The sequence below is a fragment of the Bufo gargarizans genome, chromosome 6, assembly GCF_014858855.1.
Source record: "Bufo gargarizans isolate SCDJY-AF-19 chromosome 6, ASM1485885v1, whole genome shotgun sequence".
Lineage (NCBI taxonomy): Eukaryota > Metazoa > Chordata > Amphibia > Anura > Bufonidae > Bufo > Bufo gargarizans.
In genome coordinates, this window is record NC_058085.1 from 309,825,657 (window position 1) to 309,850,120 (window position 24,464).

General features: G+C 46.1%; 1 protein-coding gene across 4 annotated transcripts in view; it reads right to left on the reverse strand.

Moving 5' to 3' along the window:
• PANK1 (pantothenate kinase 1) overlaps nt 1-23,060 on the reverse strand; it is a 45,692-nt gene extending 22,632 nt beyond the window's left edge. Inside the window, exons 1-2 of one of the 4 annotated variants that reach the window (XM_044297373.1) lie at nt 22,712-22,730; nt 14,925-15,057 (exon numbers count right to left, since the gene is read on the reverse strand). In XM_044297373.1, coding sequence (XP_044153308.1) covers nt 14,925-14,952 — 28 coding nt within the window. In that variant the 5' untranslated portion in view covers nt 14,953-15,057; nt 22,712-22,730. Of the gene's footprint in view, nt 1-14,924; nt 15,215-22,711 lie in introns of those variants that run through there. The other 3 variants (XM_044297372.1, XM_044297370.1, XM_044297371.1) reach the window with 3 other exon arrangements.
• Between the last annotated feature and the right edge of the window lie 1,404 nt (nt 23,061-24,464).

The following is a 24,464-nucleotide window of genomic DNA, read 5'->3' on the forward strand; positions in this document are numbered from 1 at the left end:
CACTTGTTTGGTTCACTTTTCCAGTTTTGCAGGCAGTTATAACAATTAAATAGCACGCTGCTGCCCTGAAAACACATCATTGTTGTATTTGTGTCTTTACCATGATCCGCTGAGGGTAGTGACTGGCTGCAGCGGTCACATGCCGTATCCAGACACGTGTTCAGTCTGTGAACAACCAGCAGCCGGAGTACCGGACCAGTGAGCAGAGAAAGACGATGGAGTAAGGGGCGAGTATATCATGTTTTATTCTTATTTTAAACAATTGTCTCAGGCAATGCGGAGTACATGCGTTTTTATCATGCGGTTTCTCGTGCCAAAAAACGGCAGCATAATACGGATCCAGCAAAGTGTATGCACTGAAAAATTTGCGCAGTGTGTGCAGGGGGCTTTGTACAAATTTCACTCTGCTAATCCGCAGCAATTCCATTACGTGTGAATGAGCCCTTAAACAATTTGCATGAAGCATAGGTAAGTATTTATTAAAGCAGACCTGTCCGACAGGTGAATGTCGCACAACATATTTTGTACTGCTAGTCTATTGCGTTGCGCTGTGACCGCGACATGACAGTCGCAGCAATCCACAGAAATCCATCTTGGATGGGGTTTTTTTCCCGACTGTCGTGTAGAAGTCGCAGCATGTCAAAGTGCAACCCAATAGACTAGCATTACAAAAAATGTTCCATGACAGGTTGCTGTGTAGCCTTCACCTTAAAGCGTCAGTGCAATTGAAACACCCCCTGCCAATAATCTTTCATCCCAGGCCTTCTTAGGGCCTCCACCTCTACTCTAGGCTTTAGCAATCAGATAAATTTGGTTCCCGTCTGTTTAAAGGGGTATTCAGTAACTTACATTACCCCCTATACACAGGATAGGAGATAACTATCAGATCGGTGAAGGGGCCTACCACTGGTACTCCCACCGTTCATGAGAACAGGGCGTACGATCGCACATATTCGCAGCCGCTCCATTCATTTGTATGGGAGTTCTGAAGATAGCCGAGTAAGCTGAGAGGAGTCAGACACTTACAGATGACTACCGCATGTGCCGTTACCTTACTGTGGGTCACGTCTACGTTGTGTGGGTATGACACTATTTTATGGGGTCAGCGCTACATACACTATACTGTTCTGATCATGTCCAGTTTATTAAAAAGTCATGTGAAAGACCAGGTAAGCTGATGCCAGGCTGGAAAAAAAACATGTGCATACCTAGGATGTCATCAGTGTACACAAGTGACATCCCCGACCACTGGTCACACTGGTGACTGCGTACTAAGTCTGATGATACATTACGTAGAACAGAACCCTGCTGATGTCTGAATCAGCTCTTTTATTTTTGTTCTCTACGCAAAACCTAGATATTCACATGCGACGGGAGTTAACTCCTACAAATCCTTCACCCAACGCACAGCCAGGCATGGCATCACCTGCGAGTTATTGTGGCCGGGCTGTGACGTCAATGTTTTCCCTATGGAAAACAAAAAAGGGAACAACACTGAAAACTTTGCAAAAACAGTCTAACCACATTGGTTATGCTGTGTAATCATGGACTTTCAAGGGCCCAGGAAGCTGAGGTTTATGAAATTGCTGTTTAGTTGGGGGGCAAGGGGGACCCTGTAGAGCTCATTTAGCCAACCCTCTATCTGAAACACTGAACATAAACTGTTAAAGGGGTTTTCTGGGAATTTGTTGAACATGGCCACCGGCAACCCGTCCTAGAATGTGAATAAGATAGGTTGCATCCTGCTACAAAGCTGCATGGAAGAGGTGATAAGAGGGAAAGGTTGGGGGCTCACGTTTGACTACCACTGAAGTCCAGTGCCTGCTTTTATGTTACAGCACTGTGTTCCTGTCAGGCTGATCAGCCTGGCAGCTTAGGGCAGGCAGGATTGCATCAGTACAATGATACAATCTACTGTAGTGCAGTAACTCTGCTCGACAATTAGATAGTAATGACATAACCCTGCCTGAAATATGCTGCCAGGCTGAGCAGACTGACAGGAACAAGGTGGCATCATTACTATCCAACTGTAGAGCAGGGTTCTTGCTCTACAATTAGATAGTAAAGATACAATCCTGTCTACAGTATGCTGCCAGGCAGAGCAGCCCGACAGCAACACTCAGTACTGTAACATGAAAGCAGGAGCTGGAGCCCTGTGTAATGAAGTTAGGCCTCGCACCCGTGCAGTTCTGCAGTGGGACGCAACCGTCCTATTCACATTCAAGGATGGGTGACCATGTTCAATAATTCCCAGAGAACCCCTTTAACCAGAGGTTTGCAATGACTAACGAAATTATGCATAGGTTTTGTTGTATTCTGCACCAAAATTTGTGTGAAATAACGTTCCTTCTTAGCAGCCTTGTCAGCACTGCCAAAGCCCGTACCAATTCCACCTGAAGATAGTCAGCGCCTTCTACTCTGTTTCACTGATGTACATGATGTTATATGGGTTACTTTTAGGCTTTTTTCACATTACACACATTCCCGATACGAAAATAGGTGTGACTCGAGTAAACCCCACCCAGAAGTGGGTATCACCAGCCAGCTTTAGGGTGTACTCGGGTTGCGGGGCTTTAATGTCCAGAGTTTATAAAACACAAATGATGGCAAGTATGATATATACGTACAGGGGCTTCTGTCACACCCATAGGCTCCCATTGTAAAAAACAAATGGGGTCATTTATCAAATTGGTATAAAGTAGAACTGGCTTAGTTGCCATAGCAACCAGATTCCACCTTTTATTTTGGACAGCTCCTTTGGAAAATTAAAAGGTGGAATCTGATCGGTTGCTATGGGCAACAAAGCCAGTTCTACTTTACACCAGTTTGATAAATGACCCCAAAAATGTATACCACACCATATATGTTTTTTTTTTACTGGATGCCTCTGTATGGTACAGTACAGCAGACTGTTTAAAAAAATATATAAAATATACCGACCTATAGTAGCATGATGGAGGCCAAAAGGACACTATTTTGGTCTTTTATCAGGTGAATAGGGCTTATGGGTCTATTTGACATATTCTCTGGGAGCTTTTAACCCAAATTCGGTAAACGGGTATTGGAAAGTGTTCCCAATTTTTACTGGGACCACTTTCCTAAAACACAATTCCTGCACAAGGCCCTATTTTGGCTCTGTTTTGTACAGAGTCATTATTAATGGTGCACCCACAGAAGAACATGGGCCGTTACCGTACCTCTACTGGTATTTAATAAGCGGCCCTGACATATTCTATATTACTTATGGTTTTTGTTGTAAGTCTTTATTCTGGAGTCTGTTTTCTCATACTAGCAATCTGAATATAAAGTCGATGATTGCACATGCAGGCGACTTTACTGGACAACCTACCTACTCCGCTTCAAACCTGGCAAATATCCACTTTTCTAAAATAAAGTTGACAAAAGGAAGGTACTTTTTTATGAAGTGTCTAAAGAACTAATAAAATCCTTTTAATACGTCAGGCATTGTTCGCATTCATCTGTACGACATGGAAGAAATACACAATAAAGAGCTTATAAAAGTTATTTCTGTAAGGCTGAGTTCACACGGGCGTTGCGGGAAAATGTGCGGGGGCGTTGCGGGAACATGCGTGATTTTTCAGCACGAGTGCAAAACATTGTAATGCGTTTTGCACTCGCGTGAGAAAAATCGGCATGTTTGGTACCCAAACTTCTTTACAGAAGTTCGGGTTTGGGTTAGGTGCTGGGCAGATTGTATTATTTTCCCTTATAACATGGTTATAAGGGAAAATAATAACATTCTGAATACAGAATGCATAGTAGAATAGTGCTGGAGGGGTTAAAAAATAATAAAAAAAATTTTTAACTCACCTTAATCCACTTGCTCACGCAGCCGGCATCTCTTCTGTCTTATTTCTTTGCTGTGTGCAGGAAAATGACCTGTGGTGACGTCACTCCGGTCATCACATGGTCCGTCACATGATCTTTTACCATGGTGATGGATCATGTGATGACCGGAGTGATGTCATCACAGGTCCTTTTGCAGCACACGGCAAAGAAAGAAGAGATGCCGGCTGCGCGATCAAGTGGATTAAGGGGAGTTAAATTATTATTTATTTATTTTAACCCCTCCAGCACTATTGTACTATGCATTCTGTATTCAGAATGTTATTATTTTCCCTTATAACCAGGTTATAAGGGAAAATAATAATGATCGGGTCTCTATCCCGATCATCTCCTAGCAACTGTGCGTGAAAATCGCACCGCATCCGCACTTGCTTGCGATTTTCACGCAGCCCCATTCACTTCTATGGGGCCTGCGTTGCGTGGAAAACGCACAATATAGAGCATGCTGCGATTTTCACGCAACGCACAAGTGATGCATGAAAATCACTGCTCGTGTGCACAGCCCCATAGAAATGAATGGGTCCGGATTCAGGGGCAGGAACAGAGAAAGGGTTAAAAAATAAATAAATTAAAAAAAAAAAAAAAAGAAAAACTGCTTGTCACAGATCTCCAGAATCCAGGATTGAATGGCGTGGAAATTAAATTGACTCCAGGTCACTGAGGGAATGCATGCTGTTAACGTCCCCAACATACTCATGGCTTCTCTTATAGAAGAAATTTGACTTTCTTCTCTAGGGACTGGATTTTGCCTGAGGGTTGAAAGGTGGTCTGAGATCGAGAGTCCAGGATGACTCCCAGAAAATGTACCTTGGTCGATGGTTGTAGAAAAGATTTTTCCAGATTGATCATCCAGCCTAGCTCCTTCAGAATGGATAGAAAAATGTCTAGATCTGTTAACAAACTATCTACCGTATCTCCCACTAATAAGAAATCGTCTAGGTATGAGACCATGACGATTATTTCAGTCTCAAATACGCCACCATCTCGACCACCATCTTGGTGAATACTCTGGGAGCCAAGGAAATCCCAAATGGAAGTGCTGTAAACTGAAAATGATGAATTACTTCTAGCTGGTCTTTTATGGCGAATCTTAGGAATTTCCCCTTAGTGACCAAGCACATTTTTTAAAAATTGCATTCCAAGAGTTAGAACTTTTTAGTTTTTTTATAAATGTCCTTGTACGAGGTCTTATTTTTTGCAGGACAAGTTATAGTTTTTAATGCACCATTTTAAGTACATGTAATGACTGATTAAAGCCAGCTGTTTAGCTAAAAAAAACTTTTGTTTAAGTCAGTAAAAAAACGTATGGGTGGTCACTAAGGGGTTAAGAAATTGTGGTGGATTGGGATGTGGTAGTATGCATCTTTTAAATCCACTGTGCACATTAAAGGAGTTATCCCACTTTGCATTTTCATACTAACCTGCTGCCAGCGTGCCATTCACTTCATGGATTCTGGCTGGGGGCGGGCTTCATCTTGATTGAAGTCTTCTCCCGGCCAGGCCGCGTGCTGGACTGAATGCGGCTCTGTACTATTCTGGCCAGGAAGTAGTCACCATCGCGCATGCGCGTTCAGGACAGCAAGCAGCCCGGCCGGGAGAGGGAGAGAGAACAAAAAAGTAGCAGCACACTACTAAATGCACTAAGACTGGGTGAACAGGTGAATGTGTGAACAGTGTCAAATTACTTCCACCACTTGAGATAAACACTTCTGAGTTAGAGGTGCACAGTCAAAAGCAAAAACGGAAATGTTTTTTCTAATGCACTCGGTGACAACCCGTGCATATCCGAGAGTAGCTCCTCCTAATTGCATGGGTTCGTCGCCAGACATAAACCCAGGAGTAGCTTCACCCAAAGTGTCAGAGGAGGACGATACAACATGTGATAGTACGTCCTGAGAGTGTGGGCCCCTAGATCTCTCTCTCAGGCGTCTATCAATGCGTATAGCAAGAGACATAGCAACCTCCAGAGACACTGGGGTTTAATGAAAGGGCAAAGCATCCTTCAGCCTTTCTGATAACCCTTGACAAAACTGGCAACGAAGGGCAGGATCTTTCCACTCCGTATCCGTAGCCCACCTCCTAAACTCAGAGCAATAAATCTCAGTGGAACGATCACCCTGACGAAGGCCGCGCTGCTTGGTTTCGGCTAGAGAGGTCCGATCTGGATCATCAGAGATAAGACCCAAAGCTTCAAAAAATACTGACCGGAGAGACTGCGATCCGGTCTGGACAGAAAAAGCCCATGACTGGGCATTCCCCTTAAGCAAGGAAATAACCACACCGACTCACTGTTTCTCATCTCCAGAAGAGTGTGGACATAGCCTAAAATACAGTTTGCACGTCTCCCTAAACAAAATTAAATTATCACGTCCCCCCAAAAATCTGTCCGGGAGGGCAAATTTTAGGCTCCAGATAGGCCTGGTCGCCACCACTACCACCAGGATCAACAGCCTGTGATCTCTGCATCTGCAAAACGGTTGTGCGGAGGTCAGCTACCTCCAAAGACAGCCCTTGCAGCCGACCTGCCAGTGCAGCAATAGGATCCATGGCTGCACACCAAACAAAAAATGACGGTTTTGTCGGTTTATAATGTCACGCTTCGGTGTGGGAGGGAAACACCACACCGAGAATAGAAGGGGGGGGGGGAGAAAGAGAATCAGGCCTGAGAACTAGGGAAGGAAAATGGACACCTCCTAGTGAAACCCCTAACTAAAATCCTGACTGACTACCAGTATGAACAGACCCCAAAGGTAGGCGAGTTTATACGCAGGAATACCTAGAGTCCTATCAAGCCCTATAGGACCCTGGTACTAATGGCAGGGACGGGACTACCTGTTCCTCCAAAAGGAAGGACGAACAGGAGTCTCCTTCAGGCCTAATACAAACAATAGAGAAATGCAACACACGGAACGCAAACAAAATACAAAAGGGAAAGGAAAGACTTAACTTCAAAAGGAGCAATAGAGGCACCAGGAACTCAGCCGAGTTACAATCACAAGCTATCCAAAAGGTCCAAACAGAAGCTATAAACTGCACAGCATTGTGGGAGAAGCAACTATAAATAGGGAAGGTTAAATGACCCTTATAGCCAGACCTGGGGAAAGAAGGCGTGGCAAGCACCAGAAACAACACAGACGTCATTTCATCCAAACGGAAAACATATCAGATCAAACCACGTGTTACCAGTCTCACCGATCTCCTGCCACCTGTCGCGGGAACGTCCGTGACACCAAAGGGTCAATGCCTATTCATCCCAAATACATATATACACCACAAGAAAGAGGGAAACTAGTAAATACCCGTAGCGTAGCACTTTAGTCCACTGGGTCTTCCAACTGACGGTTATGTGCTATGACTCCCTGGATCATTGATTCTTCCACCTTAAGGGCCAGTTCACACAGCGTTTTTTTGCGCTGATTTTGGAGCATTTCTGCCTCAAAACATCCTCACGTTCATTTCAATGGCAAGCAGTACTTGCTTCGTATTTACACATGTAAAAAAGAAGCAGCATGCCTTATCCTGGGGCCAAACCAGTTCTGAATCTCCCAAAAACAGCCCCATAATAGTCCATACTTTTTTTGTGCATTTTCCCCGCATATCTCCTTCAAAAACCTCAAGCTGAAAATGAACTGGCCCTAATATGATTTATACGCGTTTAGTCCCACTGCCTGACTACCAGTGAACACTGCTGTACAATGTCCTGGTGCTATATACCGTAACTACTATGAATGAAGAAGTCAATAACACATGTTTGTTATTGGTGTATTGCAGTCCTATAAAACTATAATTACTGGCTGTACATAAAACATTAAAGTTGCACATAAATTCTAAGGAGACAGAGGTCACACAGTAGAGTCTTGAGCTAACTGCAAGAGTTTCCTCCTCACGTGTCAAAGTGAACCTGATGACTGTACTCTACTTGGTATTCAACGGTCAAAAACTGTAGATCTGTCACTGGCTGTGTAACCAATCTGAAAGGGGGCGTTCAGCTGTGACTACTGGGTAAGTAACATGGGGCTGTTGTGACTACTAAACTAGTCAAAGGGGGCTTCTAGGACTACTGAGCTAGTCATTGTGGGGCTCTGGTGACTACTGTGCTAGTTGGGGGGGGGGGGGGGCTTCTGAACTAGTAGAAGGAGGGCTTCTATGACTGCTGAGATAGTTGAGCAGAGGCTGCTGTACTCTTCACTGTGTGGGTTCCTTGCAGCCTGAGCAGGCACAGTGGTTTTAAGGCAGCCAGAGCCTGCTGCTTTATAGACAGAATACAGGCAGCCCAGAAGGGCTGAGCAGGGTATAAGCTGCCAATGTGGATTTTCCTGTCCCAGCTCTGTACTACTGCTTGATAAATACCGTCCACAAAGAGATGTTAATTCCTATTAATTTCTCAGAATGCAATCAGCGTTGGTTCCTGCTAAATAAATAAATGTAATAGAGTGTACTTTAAAAATGACACTCACCTACAGACACAAGCATAACGGATGCCTGTCTTCTTGTTTAAAGTCCTGCAGACATGTAAACTAAGAGAGGGGAGGCTGATGCCAGGGAATTGCCCTTTATGCAGTTTCCTAACATATTCATGACCCAATGTCTTCAGAGTAGTTTTTCCCCAATAGCAAATGTTAGCTATGAGCTTTGACCATCAGACAAAGAGAAATAATTGTCTGGCCGCAGGGATTTACAATACAGTTGTGTAACATGTACCATGCTGTAACAAACAGGAATGAAAGTCCAAGGATGCAGAAAGGGTAGGCTTTATGGTATCTGACAAACCAAAGCACTGAGAGCCGGCAGAAAATTATGCTGAATCCTCTATACCACATGTCACTGCTACAGCCAATGGCCCTGCAGTATACAGCAAAAGGCCTCATGCACACGACCGTTCTGTTTTTTTGCGGTCCGCAAATTGCGGATCCACAGAACACGGAAGCCGCCCGTGTGCCTTCCGCAATTTGCGGAACAAAACAGACGGCCCTTTGTAGAAATGCCTATTCTTGTACACAAAACGTTTTTTTTTTTTTTTTGCGGGGCTACGTAATGGGGCAACGGATGCGTACAGCACACGGAGTGCTGTCCGCATCTTTTGCGGCTCCCATTGAAGTGAATGGGTCCGCACCCGAGCCGAAAAAACTGTGGCTCAGATGCGGACCAGAACACCGGTCGTGTGCATAAGGCCTAAGACTGGTGAGGTCATTGGCGGTAGTGGTCACATTCAGTATACACGTTACCGCTGCAGCCATGTAAACAAAGCTGTGCCGTGAGGATCGCAGCGGAGGTGGCATGAACCAGTGAATATATGTTAATTTACAGTTTTAAATGGGTCGTGTCACTTCAGCAAATGGCATTTATCATGTAGAGAAAGTTAATACAAGGCTCTTACTAATGTATTGTGATTGTCCATATTGCCTCCTTTGCTGGCTGGATACATTTTTCCATATCAGTATACACTGCTTGTTTCCATGGTTACGTCTGGTGTTGAGCAAAATCGGGTCTAGATTGCTGTATCCGAACCAGATTCGTCTGTAAACTTCATTCACAATATAGACTCCGTCCTACCATAATATGTATGGGCTCTATGGAGGTCTTTGCGAACTTGCAGCAAATATCGCAAGACTTGCTTCGTCCCGCGTCTATGACGTGACACTTCGTTTATTCGCATAAGTACAGTGTCGAAGCTAAACTCTGCTTCGTTATTGAGGCAGGAAACGGAGTTCAGCCTTGGATTTTAACACTGTAAGTTATGCGAATAAACAGTGTCGTGTCATAGACTTGCTTTGTTTTGCGATAATTGCTGCAAACACCTCTGCAGAGCCCATACATTTTACGGTAGGACAGAGACTGTATTGTTAACAAAGTTAAAGGGAGTCTGTCACCACATTTGTGCATATTAGACTGATCAAATAGCGTTATATGTGCCACCGAGAACTTCAAAACGGTACCTTTGTTGTATCTGGAGTTTTCTTTCAGCCAAAAATGAACTCTTAAGATTCTGTAAATGCGCCCTCTCAAGTGCCCAGGGCGGCGTCTCAATCGTCCAAGCCCCAGGCAGCACCTCCTCAACGGCTCATAACCCCGCCCTCCGTGTGCCTCTGCCCGCTACGAATTTGATCGCGCAGCCGCAGTGGAAAAGGAGAGGAGAGTAAACGGGCGGGCAGAGGCACACGGAGGGCGAGGTAATGAGCCGTTGAGGAGGTGCTGCCTGGCGCTCGGAAGATTGAGACGCCGCCCTTACAGAATCTTAAAAGTTCATTTTTGGCTGAAAGAAAACTGGTGTCACACATATACCTGTAGGCCTAATTTTAGGTGCACATGTTCTTGTTTTTTTTTTTTTTTGGCCTAAAAATACACTAGGACCAAAACTGTGTGTGAAGCAGCCCTAAGCGTGTTTTCACACAGTGAATATGGGGCAGTTTTTTAAGTCAAAGCCAGAGGTGGACTCAAATGGAATGGGTAATATATGGGAAGGACTTCTACTCCTCCTTTCTGCTGAATCCACTTCTGGTTTTGGCTAAAAACTGCTGCAGCATTTTTCTAAAAACAAAAAACACTGGGGGAGATTTATCAAACTGGGGTAACGTAGAACGGGCTTAGTGTCGCATAGCAACCAATCAGATTCCGCCTTTCATTTTCCAAAGGAGCTGTCAAAAATGAAAGGAGGAATCTGATTGGTTGCCATGGGCAACTAAGCCAGTTCTACTTTACACCAGTTTGATAAATCTCCACCACTGTTTTTATAACCAACCTACGGGGGGGGGGGGAGAAACAACATAAACTTTAGCACAAACTAACCCCACCTATTTAACCTGTCCTCACCTCATGTATATGTACATACGTAATACACTACGCATTCAGAACACGTGGTAATTGCGCCTCATTAAGGGCTCATGCACACGACCGTATGTATTTTGCGGTCCGCAAAAAACGGATCTGCAAAAAATACGGATGACATCCGTGTGCGTTACGTATTTTGTGGAACAGAACAGCTGGCCCCCAATAGAACAGTGCTATCCTTGTCCGTAATGCGGACAATAATAGGACATGTTCTATTTTTTGGCGGAACGGAAATATGGACACACGGAAACGGAATGCACACGGAGTAACTTCAGTTTTTTTTTTTTTGTGGACGCATTTAAATGAATGGTTTCGTATACGGTTTGCAAAAAAAATAAAATAATATGAGATGGACACGGAAAGAAAATACATTTGTGTGCATGAGCCCTAATACACAGCCACACGCACTACGGAAAAATCTCACCGAACCAGAAAAACCTGATTCATCAGAAGACGCCCTCTAACGCGGAGTGTGTGCTGTGGAGACACTGACAGTCTGCCCGGACCATTCTGAAGAGGTCTCTCCAGTCAAAATATTATAATATCATGGAGGAGATTTATCAAACCTGGTGTAAAGTAGACCTGGCTTAGTTGCCCATAGCAACCAATCAGATCCCACCCTTCATTTTTCAGGGGAGCTGTAAAAAATGAAAGGTGGAATCTGATTGGTTGCTATGGGCAACTAAGCCAGGTCTACTTTACACCAGTTTTGATAAACCATCCCCATCAGCAGAATCAGGTGAGCCGATACTCACATAATGCCAGCAGTCCAGAGCCCCCGCAGTCAGGCAGGAACTCACAGCATCATAATTCGTTACGATGCTGTGAGTTTGGGTTAGAGAAGAAGCGCCCAGTCAGGGAAATGCATTCATCACACGGAGTACGTTTCCCAGACTGAACGCGCTTGTGTGGAATTAGCCGAAGGGCGCCTGCACTCAGTGCGGATTACACATGGCAAAAAATGTAAAACACACACCGTAATATAAGGCCCCATTCACACGACCGTATTTTTGCTCCAGATCTGAACCGCATTTTTTGCCTATCGAATGCGGACCCATTCATTTCAATAGGTTCGCATCCATATGTCCATTCCGTATCTCCGCAAAAAAGATAAAACATGTCCGATTCTTTTCCGTTTTGCAGACAAGAATAGGCATCCGCAAAAAACAACAACAAAAAAAAGATGCAACATGGATGTCATCTGCAATTGATGTACGGTCGTGTGAATGCACCCTAAAGGTGCGGAAACTGACCTGCCATGCGGATTTTAAAAATCTGAAACATGTCTTTTTTTTTTTTTGTGCGGATTTCACCCTTTTCACTGGAAGGCTGAGATCTGTAGCGAAACGCATCAAATCTGTACCAAACAAAAAACACAAAAAAAAAAAACTGCAATGAATAGTGCAGATTTATGAGGTTTTTGGTGCTGATCTCCTTCACACAAATCTGCACTGTGTGCACGCGCTCTAAGACGTATACGAGACCAGATCTTCCCCAAGGGGCCAAATGTTTGTCCCCCCAAAAAATCATCAAGTAATAGCCTTAATACCAGTAGGACAACACTTCCGGGGCCGTGCTCCTGCCAGGATGAGTTATCACCGGATTATCACACTCCACCTCTTTCACCCGGGAGGAAACACCGCGCTGGAGACACCTATGGGACTGCACCCTTAGGGCTCATGCACACAAACCAATGGGTCCACCAAAAAGTAAACGGAAGTTCCTCCGCGCGTGTTCTGTTTCCGTTCCACCAAAATATAGAACATGTCCTATTATTGTCCGCCTTACGGACAAGGATAAAACTGTTCTATTCCGCAAAATACTGAATGCACGCAGACATCATCCGTATGGTTTGCGGACTGCAAAATCCATACGGCCGTGTGCATGAGCCCTTATGGGCATGTTCGGTTCCATTTGGGGACTCCATTGCAAATTTTGTCAGAGGGAGGACAAAAAGTCCTGCATGAAGAATTATTATTATTTTTCCCTCCCAATAAAAAAGGGGACGGAACTCATCATAGTCAATGCGGTTTGTTCGTTATCTTCGTTGCTCTGCTCCTCTAACGGAAATAACCAGCGCTGGTGTGAACATACCCTTAGAAAAACGTTTATACAACACCAATGGCAAATTAATGTGTGTATATAGAGTGTGACTAGAAAGAGATGTGAGACAGACAGACAGATAGATTATAGATAGACAGACAGATAGAATGACATAAACTACATGAATCAAACTACAGAATAAACTACATGAATAGATGCTCGGATAGATAGATAGATATAGATGCTTGGAAAGACAGACAGACAGATGCTCGGACAGACAGATGCATGGACAGACAGATGCATGGACAGACAGATAGATAGATGCATGGACAGACAGACAGATAGATGCATGGACAGACAGACAGATAGATGCATGGACAGACAGACAGATGCATGGACAGACAGACAGATAGATGCATGGACAGACAGACAGATAGATGCATGGACAGACAGACAGATGCATGGACAGACAGACAGATGCATGGACAGATAGATAGATGCATGGACAGAGATAGATAGATGCATGGACAGACAGACAGATGCATGGACAGACAGATGCATGGACAGACAGATGCATGGACAGACAGATGCATGGACAGACAGATGCATGGACAGACAGATGCATGGACAGACAGATGCATGGACAGACAGATGCATGGACAGACAGATAGATGCATGGACAGACAGACAGATAGATGCATGGACAGACAGACAGATAGATGCATGGACAGACAGACAGATAGATAGATGCATGGACAGACAGACAGATAGATGCATGGACAGACAGATAGATGCATGGACAGACAGACAGACAGATAGATGCATGGACAGACAGATAGATGCATGGACAGACAGATAGATGCATGGACAGACAGACAGACAGATAGACAGATGCATGGACAGACAGACAGATAGATGCATGGACAGACAGACAGATAGATGCATGGACAGACAGACAGATAGATAGATGCATGGACAGACAGACAGATAGATAGAAGCATGGACAGACAGACAGATAGATAGAAGCATGGACAGACAGACAGATAGATAGAAGCATGGACAGACAGACAGATAGAAGCATGGACAGACAGACAGATAAATAGAAGCATGGACAGACAGACAGATAAATAGAAGCATGGACAGACAGACAGACAGATAGATGCATGGACAGACAGACAGACAGACAGATGCATGGACAGACACATGGACAGACAGACAGACAGATGCATAGACAGATGCATGGACAGACAGACAGACAGATGCATAGACAGATGCATGGACAGACAGACAGATGCATGGACAGACAGACAGATAGATAGATGCATGGACAGACAGATAGATGCATGGACAGACAGACAGATAGATAGATAGATGCATGGACAGACAGATAGATACATGGACAGATAGATAGATAGATAGATAGATAGATAGATAGATAGATGCATGGACAGACATAGATAGATAGATAGATAGATGCATGGACAGACAGATAGATAGATGCATGGACAGACAGATAGATAGATAGATAGATAGATAGATAGATAGATAGATGCATGGACAGACAGATAGATAGATGCTCAGACAGACAGATAGATGCATGGACAGACAGACAGATGCATGGACAGACAGACAGATGCATGGACAGACAGACAGATAGATGCATGGACAGACAGATAGATGCTCAGACAGACAGATAGATGGATGGACAGACAGACAGATGCATGGACAGACAGACAGATAGATGCATGGACAGACAGATAGATGCATGGACAGACAGACAGATGCATGGACAGACAGACAGATAGATGCATGGACAGACAGATAGATGCTCAGACAGACAGATGGATGGACAGACAGACAGACAGATGCATGGACAGACAGATGCATGGACAGACAGATAGATGCATGGACAGACAAATAGATGCACGGACAGACAAATAGATGCACGGACAGACAGACAGATAGATGCTTGGACAGTCTATAGTGCTGGTAGTAAAACAAGTCTCTGTCAGGGCTCAGAGATGCTCCCATGGAAGGATCCAACATGCTACATGTCGCCCACACACCAGGAGATAGTTGATACAGATGTCGCACAGTTGCGCCAGCTCACCAGCCGTCCCTATAGGGTGTACTGTTCAGTATTACAGATGTAGCTGAGCTCGGGGCGTTGCAGCCCGGTTACTTACAATGCTTCTTGCCGTCAATAAGCTTCATTATTAGGCAGAGTCGGTCGCAGCGGTCAGGGAGAAGCCGTCCAGCACTACACCGCCCGCAGCAGCCCGCAGCTCCGCATCCCCCGCGCCGCCTCGTCTGGATTCACTAGAAACAAGGTCACATATTTCTGTATGTAAATTGCGAAACGTCGCCTGTTGTACCGCGCACCCGGGGCTCACCGTGCAGCCACAATGGCCATGCTTCCCGCCTCCTGATTGGCCGACCGCAGCCCGGCCCCCCTGTGGTGTCAGTGGGTGTGTCCGCGCCTCCGCTCTCCTGATTGGCTGAGCCGAGCAGGCATTTAACTCGGCATTGATTTTAAGCGATCTACTGACTGCTCCCTCACCAATCCACCCGCTGCTCGTGTTGTGGTGTCAGCCGTGCAGCGGAGGAAGGGAGGGGACACTACTACACCCATCATGTGCACACCCCACAACGTAACGTGAGCCCAGACGTGTCACCGGGGACGGCAGGAAAGCCTGAGATCATCGGAATGTCAGATCCAGCAGCTGATCGTCAGCCACGGACGTGATCCCCCATCTTTCTGCTTACCAGATCCACAGGAAGATTTATGTTTAGCAATGTCATGTGATCATAATGGTGAGAGGGATACATCAAAATACATGTCCAACATGCAGCCATATACAGGGCCAGTCATTGGCTGCAGCAGTCACGTGACTCTTTTTTTAAACAAGTTGTTGGCATGGCTGTACCTGGGGCCAGGGCTGCAGGAAGGGGAGTGATGGAGCCAGAACCTCAGGTCCAACTATACCAGGGAAAGGGGTCTGAAAAAAGCCCAGCAAAGGTGGACAACCCCTTTAAGCAGGAGCTGTCCCCTCCCCTGACATGTCTGTTTTAGTAACTACTTGAATTCCCCAATGTAAGAACCATTCTGGAACATCTATGTTGTCACTCCTCAATTATCCCTTCAAGAAGTGACATGAATTGCTAGCGGTTTGCAGTGTTACCAGTTGGGGGCATGTCCATGTGCACAGTATGAGGCTGTCCAATCCATGCTGCCAGTGTCAGACTGACCGCCGCCCAGCTGGTAGCACCTAGTTGGAGCTTTATTGCACATTGCTAGCCATTCATAACGTCTAATAGGAATAATAGAGGAATGACAACACAGACGCTCCAGACTTGTTCTAACTGTAGAACGCACCTACTACAACAGATCTAAGTGTCTCTCCTGACGCCTCCATACTCAGATGAGCTGAGCATGCCTTGTCTTTTCAATGGCAAGAGAGAAGAAATTCATCGCCAGACTCCTTCGGCGGGAGCCAGAACGAAGGGAAGGCGGGCTGAAATGAAACATATCCTTCTTTCCCTCCATCATCATTTGCCAGCGCAGCGTTTAGAGGCCTCCGTGCACACAGTTGGCCTCGCTGAAATCAGTGGGTTCAGCCAATGTTAAAGGGGTTCTCTGCTAGGCGGAGGCTTCGGTCCAGCCGGTGACATCACCGGCACGAATGGGCGGGCTTTAGCGCTGCCCTAGCAACGACTAGGGCAGCGCTAAAGTGATGCCAATCAGAGCCGGTGATGTCACCAAACCCACTGCTGGGCAGATGCCTCCACCTAGCAGTGCGCTGTTGTAAGCAAAAAAGCCCTTGCCCTGCGCTGTTTCATGCTCCGATGCTGATATCTCCGGGTCTGCCTGGGTGAAAAAGTGGGTATGTGCGGGTTCAGCTCTGGACAACCCCTTTAATGGGCATTTTGGATAGCAGATCTGTACCTAGGACACTATCTGAACTGTTACAAGGTCGCTTGGCAGCTGAAGACGTCTGTGTTGGCCCATGTTCCTATGTTCCCGCATTGCTGAGAAAAATGATGTGGTTTTTATATGCAAATGAGCCTCTAGGAGCAACAGGGGCGTTACTGTTACACCCAGAGGCTCTGCTCTCTCTACAACTGCCGCGCCCTCTGCACTTTGGCAGGGTCAGGTCTGATTATGCTTTCACAGCATGGCCGTGCCAATCAAAGTGCGGAGGGTGCGGCAGTTATAAAGCCAGCAGAGCCTCTGGGTGTAACGGTAACGCCCCTGTTGTTCCTAGAGGCTCATTTGCATATAAAACATCATTTTTCTCAGCAGTGCGGGCACATAGGTACATGGTACCAACACGGATGCCTTCAGCTGCCAGGTCAGCCGGTGTCCTAGGTACAGATCTGCAGAGATGTGCTTTAATCCCATGTGTATGTGTTCCCGCCCGACTGAAAACGCATACAAGCTCGGATGAGTGTGCATGTGTACGGGGCAGCGGGAGGAATAGCTGACCGCTTCTGGGAAGTGCATGGCTGGGTCTTTAGGTTATATTCACACAGCACAGATTTCTGTAACTATCCCATGCATCTTAATGGAAGTTCTAGAAATCCATGCATGGCTGCAGACACAACCCCATTCACATCTGCTTGGTGTGAACAGACTCCAGGTTTTCCATTCAGTGCCAGCTCTGCATCTTCACTGGGTCTCAGGTTGGATTCCTCGCTGCCTTGGTGTTCTCCGAGCCCAAAAATGGGACACCAGGATCTAGGCATAAATTGCACCAAAAAAAGTGGTGTATATGACATCAATGGAGGTTGTATATCTGGACTTCTCCAAAGCATTTGACACTGGACCACATAAAAGGTTAGTATATAAAATGAGAATGCTCGGACTGGGAGAAAACGTCTGTATGTGGGTAAGTAACTGGCTGAGTGATAGAAAACAGAGGGTGGTTATTAACGGTACACACTCAGATTGGGTCACTGTCACTAGTGGGGTGTCTCAGGGGTCAGTATTGGGCCCTATTCTCGTCAATATATTTATTAATGATCTTGTAGAAGGCTTGCATAGTAAAGTATCAATATTCGCAGATGACACTAAACTGTGTAAAGTAATTTACACTGAAGAGGACAGCATACTGCTACAGAGGGATCTGGATAGATTGGAGGCTTGGACAGATAAGTGGCAGATGAGGTTTAACACTGACAAATGTAAAGTTATGCACAGGGGAAGGAATAATGCAAGTCACCCGTACATACTAAATGGTAAAACACTGGGTAACACTGACATGGAAAAGGATCTAGGAATGTTAGTGAACAGCAAACTAAGCTGCAAAAACCAGTGTCAGGCAGCTGCTGCCAAGGCCAATAAGATAATGGGTTGCATCAAAAGGGGCATAGATGCCCGTGATGAGAACATAGTCCTGCCACTTTACAAATCATTAGTCAGACCACACATGGAGTACTGTGTACAGTTCTGGTCTCCAGTGAACAAGGCAGATATTACAGAGCTGGAGAGGGTCCAGAGGAGGGCAACTAAAGTAATAACTGGAATGGGGCAACTACAGTACCCTGAAAGATTATCAAAATTAGGGCTTGTTCACATGACTATGTGAAGCCTGTTCTGTGGACCACAAATTGCTGTCCACAATGCATGGGCACCGACCGTGGCCCAGCCGCATAGGGATCGCAGACCAATTCACTTGAATGGGTCCGCAATCCGTCCGTTCCGCAAAAAAGGTAGAGCAAGTTCTATCTGTTTGTGGTGCGGAGGCATGGAACAGAACCTCAGAAAGCGCTCCGTAGTGCTTCGATCCGCATCCGTGATGCGGAATGGCCACGGAAAGGTGCTTATGTATTGCGGGTCCGCAATACGGCAACAGGCAGCACACGTTTGTGTGAACGAGCCCTTAGGGTTATTCACTTAAAATAAATATAAGACGACTGAGGGGAGATCTAATTACTATGTATAAATATGTCAGGGGTCAGTACAGAGATCTCTCCCATCATCTATTTATCCCCAGGACTGTGACGAGGGGACATCCTCTGCGTCTGGGGGAAAGAAGGTTTGTACACAAACATAGAAAAGGATTCTTTACGGTAAGAGCAGTGAGACTATGGAGCTCTCTGCCTGAGGAGGTGGTGATGGCGAGTACAATAAAAGAGTTCAACCCCTTAGGGCTGTTTCACACGAGCGGATGCCGTGCGTGACATCCGCTCCGTGAATGACAGCCAAGACCCGATGCGGACAGCAGAGGCACGGAGCATTAACACGATTGATAAAACTCCGTGCCTCTCTGTGATCTCTTTACTACGAAATCACAGTGAGATAAAGTTGTCACTGTGATTTCGTAGTGAAGAGATCACAGAGAGGCACGGAGCATTATCAGTCATGTTAGTGCTCCGTGCCTCTGCTGTCCGCATCGGGTCTTGGCTGTCATTCACGGAGCGGATGCCACGCACGGCATCCGCTCGTGTGGAACCGCCCTTAAGGACCAGGCCCTTACGTGTCACTTTATGTGGAAATAACTTTAACACACTTTTACTTATCCAGGACATTCTGAGATTATGTTTTCGTAACATATTGTACTTAATGACAGTGGTAAATTGTAGTCAAAATATTGAATTTTTATTTATAATTTTTTATTTTTTTTACCAAAAATGTGGAAAAATTTGCAATATAAATTTTTTTAATCTCTCTGCTTTTAAAACAGATAGGGATACCTCCTAAAATAGTTATTTGCTTTTAATTCCCCATATGTCTACTTCATGTTTGGATCATTTTGTAAATTACATTTTATTTTTTGGGGACGTTACAAGGTTTAGAAGAAAATCTTTAAATTTTCAAAAACCCAATTTTTAGGGAACAGTTCAGGTCTGAAGTCACTTTGTGAGGCTTACCTAATAGAAACTACCCCAAAATGGCCACAAGTTATTCAAAACTGATTTTTACAAACTTTGTTAACCCTTTAGGTGTTCCACAAGAATTAAAGGAAAATGCAGATGAAATTTCAGAATTTTACTTTTTGGGCAGATTTTCCATTTTAATCCATTAACAAAGCAAGGGTTAATGGCCAAACAAAACTCAATATTTATGGCCCTGATTCTGTACTTTACAGAAACACCCCATATGTGGTCGTAAACTGCTGTACGGGCACACGGCAGGGCGCAGAAGGAAAGGAATGCCATGACCCCATTTTGGAAACTACGGGATAAGATGGCAGTTTTGCTGGTACTAGTTTAGGGTACTTTTGATTTTTGGTTGCTCTATGTTACACTTTTTGTGAGGCAAGGTAACAAAAATATCTGTTTTGGCACCGTTTTAATTTTTTGTTATTTACAATGTTCATCTGACAGGTTAGATCATGTGCTATTTTTATAGAGCAGGTTGTTACAGATGCGAAAATACTAAACTTTTTTGGTTGTTTGTTTAAGTTTTACATAAAAAAAAAAATTCTAAAATGCTTTATTAGTGTCTCCATATTCTGAAAGCCATAGTTTTTTTTTTTGTTTTTTTTGGGCGACTGTCTTATGTAGGGGCTCATTTTTTTCGGTATGAGATGACGGTTTGGTACTATTTTAGGGTGCATATGACTTTTTGATCACTTGGTATTATACTTTTTGTGATGTAAAGTGACAAAAAATTGCTTTTTTGACACAGTTTTTATTTTTTTTATGGTGTTCACCTGAGGTGTTAGGTCATGTGATATTTTTATATAGCAGGTTCTTATGGACGCGGCGATACCTAATATGTATACATTTTTTATTTACGTTATACACAATAACAGCATTTTTGAAACAAAACATGTTTTAGTGTCTCCATAGACTGAGCTCATCACATGGTCCATGTGATGGATCATGTGATGAGCACAGTGATGTCACCACAGGTCCTTTGACAGGTCCTGAAAAAAGAACAGGAGACCGGCAGCTACGCGATCAATAGGAGGAGGTGAGTTAATTTTATTTTTTAACCCTCAACTGACCTACTTAGCATTCTGTATTAAAGAATGCTATTATTTTCCCTTATAACCATGTTATAAGGGAAAATAATACAGTGAATAGACTGTCACCTAGCAACCATGCGTGAAAATCGCACCGCATCCGCACTTGCTTGCGATTTTCACGCAGCCCTATTCACTTCTATGGGGCCTGCGTTGCGTGAAAAACGCACAATATAGAGCTTGCTGCGATTTTCACGCAACGCGTGAAAATCATCGCTCATGTGCACAGCCCCATAGAAATGAATGGGTCCGGATTCAGTGCGGGTGCAATCCGTTCACTTCACACATTGCACCCGCGCGGAAATCTCGCCTGTGTGAACCCAGCCTAATGCTCCATGTCTCTGCTGTCCGGAACGGGGCTTGGCTCTCTTTCACGCAGCAGATGACACGCACGGCATCCGCTTGTGTTAAAGAGCCCTTTATAGCTACTAGAGAGGGGTCGTTGATCCAGGGAGTTATTCTGATTGGAGTCGGGAAGGAATTTTTCCCCTTAAAACCGAATGCACACGGCTGTGAGCGGTCCGTGGTAACACGGCCTGGATTCCTGCTGAGAGCAGGAGCGCACAGCGTCATTGGTTGCTATGACGCCGTGCGCCTCATGCCGCCGCTGCACTACAGTAATACACTTGCATAGATCATACCAGTGTATTACTGTAGTGCAGCGGCGGCATGAGGCGCACGGCGTCATAGCAACCAATGACGCCGTGCGCTCCTGCTCTCAGCAGGACTCCAGGCCGGGTTACCACGGACCGCTCACAGCCGTGTGCATTCGGCTTAAGTGGGGAAAATTGGCTTCTACCTCCGTTTTTTTTTTTTTTTTGCCTTCCTCTGTATTAGGGTCCATTCACACGTCCGTTGTTTCTTTCCTGATCTGTTCAGTTTTTTTGTGGAACAGATCTGGACCAGTTGCGTACCCATTCATTTTCAATGGGTACTGAAAAAATTGGACAGCACAATGTCCGATTTTTTTTCAGGACCCATTGAAAATGAATGGGTACGCAACTGGTCCAGATCTGTTCCGCAAAAAACGGAACAGATCAGGAAAGAAACAACGGACGTGTGAATGGACCCTTAACCTGCAGGATGACAGGCCGAACCGGATGGACGGATGTCTTTTTTCAGCCTTATATACCATGTTACTATGACATGCACCAAAATATAATATTCTGACACTTTTTGTTCCTCTCCAGTTTCCAGCTGCGGAAAAAATAGCGAGGAGCGGTTAAGTTCGCCATTGTATTGGGACAAAATACTGATGTCTATGGAGGCCAGTCAGGAGGCACCAGAAGGCGTCTCTCACATGGCAGTGATTTGCGGATGTGTGTGGTCTCCATGTGCAGCACATGTATCCATTGACTTTAATTCAAACATCAGTGGTTTCCACGGACCGCGGTGACATCCCCAATACATGATTACAGATCCCTCACACACATTCTGGTCTAGGGGTCCATGAAAAGCACAGACACAACACGAATGCCGTCCATGTTTGTTCTGTGGTTTCCATGGACATTGGTAGGAGATGCTCTGGATGTTTTTGTGGAATATGGATGACACACGGACCAAACACGGATGGACCACTGACCATCTTGTCACGGGCGTGTGAATTAGGCCTAAGGAAGAGAAAAGCTGATGACCTTCCTCGTCAGACCCTCACATCTATAAACCCCATGTAACATTTTGCGTCTTGGTAAACGCATGCACCCACCACGCTGATATTTTGGGGTCAATCATCTCACGCCATTCAGACCACCCACCACCAAAGCCATACATTGGAGCCAAGGGAATGATGAGAGGCTATGGCCACGGATTGTCCTCCCTGACATATGGATGAATCTGAACCCCCATCATTCTTGTACTACAGACCCAAGGGCTCAGCCCCCTCTCCAATCTATTTAGACCACGACCGATCGCAGTGAGCTCTAGCGATCGTTACAGGTATCCTAGGAGAAAGCTATGGGGACCTGAATGCACAGCAGAGGACCACCGCTGCGGCCACTTACGGGGTCTGCTCCTCCTGCCCGAGTCCAGCCTTCTCCTCATCCTGCTCTTCTTGGCTGGGGAGCCTTGATGCAGGGGATCCGGGGGCGAGCGCTGGTGCACGGCCGCATGATCGCTGCTCTCTCCGGTACCGGGTGCATGGAAGCCGTTCTGTAGACAGGGAGCCGAGGCCGCCGCGGGCTGCGCGTGATCTGCCATCACCGTCACTGGTGTGCGCTGACCGCCCTCCCCTCCCGGAGCACGTCTCCGCTAATAACCCGGCGCTGGACGGTAAGTGTCCGCTGACAGGAGCGGGGTCATGTCCTACAGTTCAGGCGCTCCAACGTAGCCGCCAGTGCTGCAGCGCCGGGTGACGTCACGCCCCGCCCCCCTCATGACAAGGGGGGGCAGGAGCGGGACCAGGCTGACAACCACTGGCTGTACTGGAGCCAGCACATCTCTGACAACCACTGACTGTACTGGAGCCAGCACAGATCTGACAACCACTGACTGTACTGGTGCCGGCACAGATCTGACAACCACTGGCTGTACTGGTGCCGGAACAGCTCTGACAACCACTGACTGTACTGGAGCTAGCACAGCTCTGACAACCACTGACTGTACTGGAGCCAGCACATCTCTGACAACCACTGACTGTACTGGAGCCAGCACATCTCTGACAACCACTGGCTGTACTGGAGCCAACACACCTCTGACAACCACTGACTGTACTGGAGCCAGCACATCTCTGACAACCACTGACTGTACTGGAGCCAGCACATCTCTGACAACCACTGACTGTACTGGTGCCGGCACAGATCTGACAACCACTGGCTGTACTGGTGCCGGAACAGCTCTGACAACCACTGGCTGTACTGGAGCCAGCACAGCTCTGACAACCACTGACTGTACTGGAGCTAGCACAGCTCTGACAACCACTGACTGTACTGGAGCCAGCACATCTCTGACAACCACTGACTGTACTGGAGCCAGCACATCTCTGACAACCACTGGCTGTACTGGAGCCACCACACCTCTGACAACCACTGACTGTACTGGAGCCAGCACAGCTCTGACAACCACTGACTGTACTGGAGCCAGCACACCTCTGACAACCACTGACTGTACTGGTGCTGGAACACCTCTGACAACCACTGACTGTACTGGAGCCTGCACATCTCTGACAACCACTGACTGTACTGGAGCCAGCACAGCTCTGACAACCACTGACTGTACTGGTGCCGGCACAGATCTGACAACCACTGGCTGTACTGGAGCCAGCACATCTCTGACAACCACTGGCTGTACTGGAGCCAGCACATCTCTGACAACCACTGGCTGTACTGGAGCCAGCACAGCTCTGACAACCACTGGCTGTACTGGAGCCAACACATCTCTGACAACCACTGACTGTACTGGAGCCAGCACATCTCTGACAACCACTGACTGTACTGGAGCCAGCACATCTCTGACAACCACTGGCTGTACTGGAGCCAGCACATCTCTGACAACCACTGGCTGTACTGGAGCCAGCACAGCTCTGACAACCACTGGCTGTACTGGAGCCAACACACCTCTGACAACCACTGGCTGTACTGGAGCCAGCACATCTCTGACAACCACTGACTGTACTGGAGTCAGCACATCTCTGACAACCACTGACTGTACTGGTGCCGGAACAGCTCTGACAACCACTGACTGTACTGGAGCCAACACACCTCTGACAACCACTGACTGTACTGGGGCCAGCACAGCTCTGACAACCACTGGCTGTAC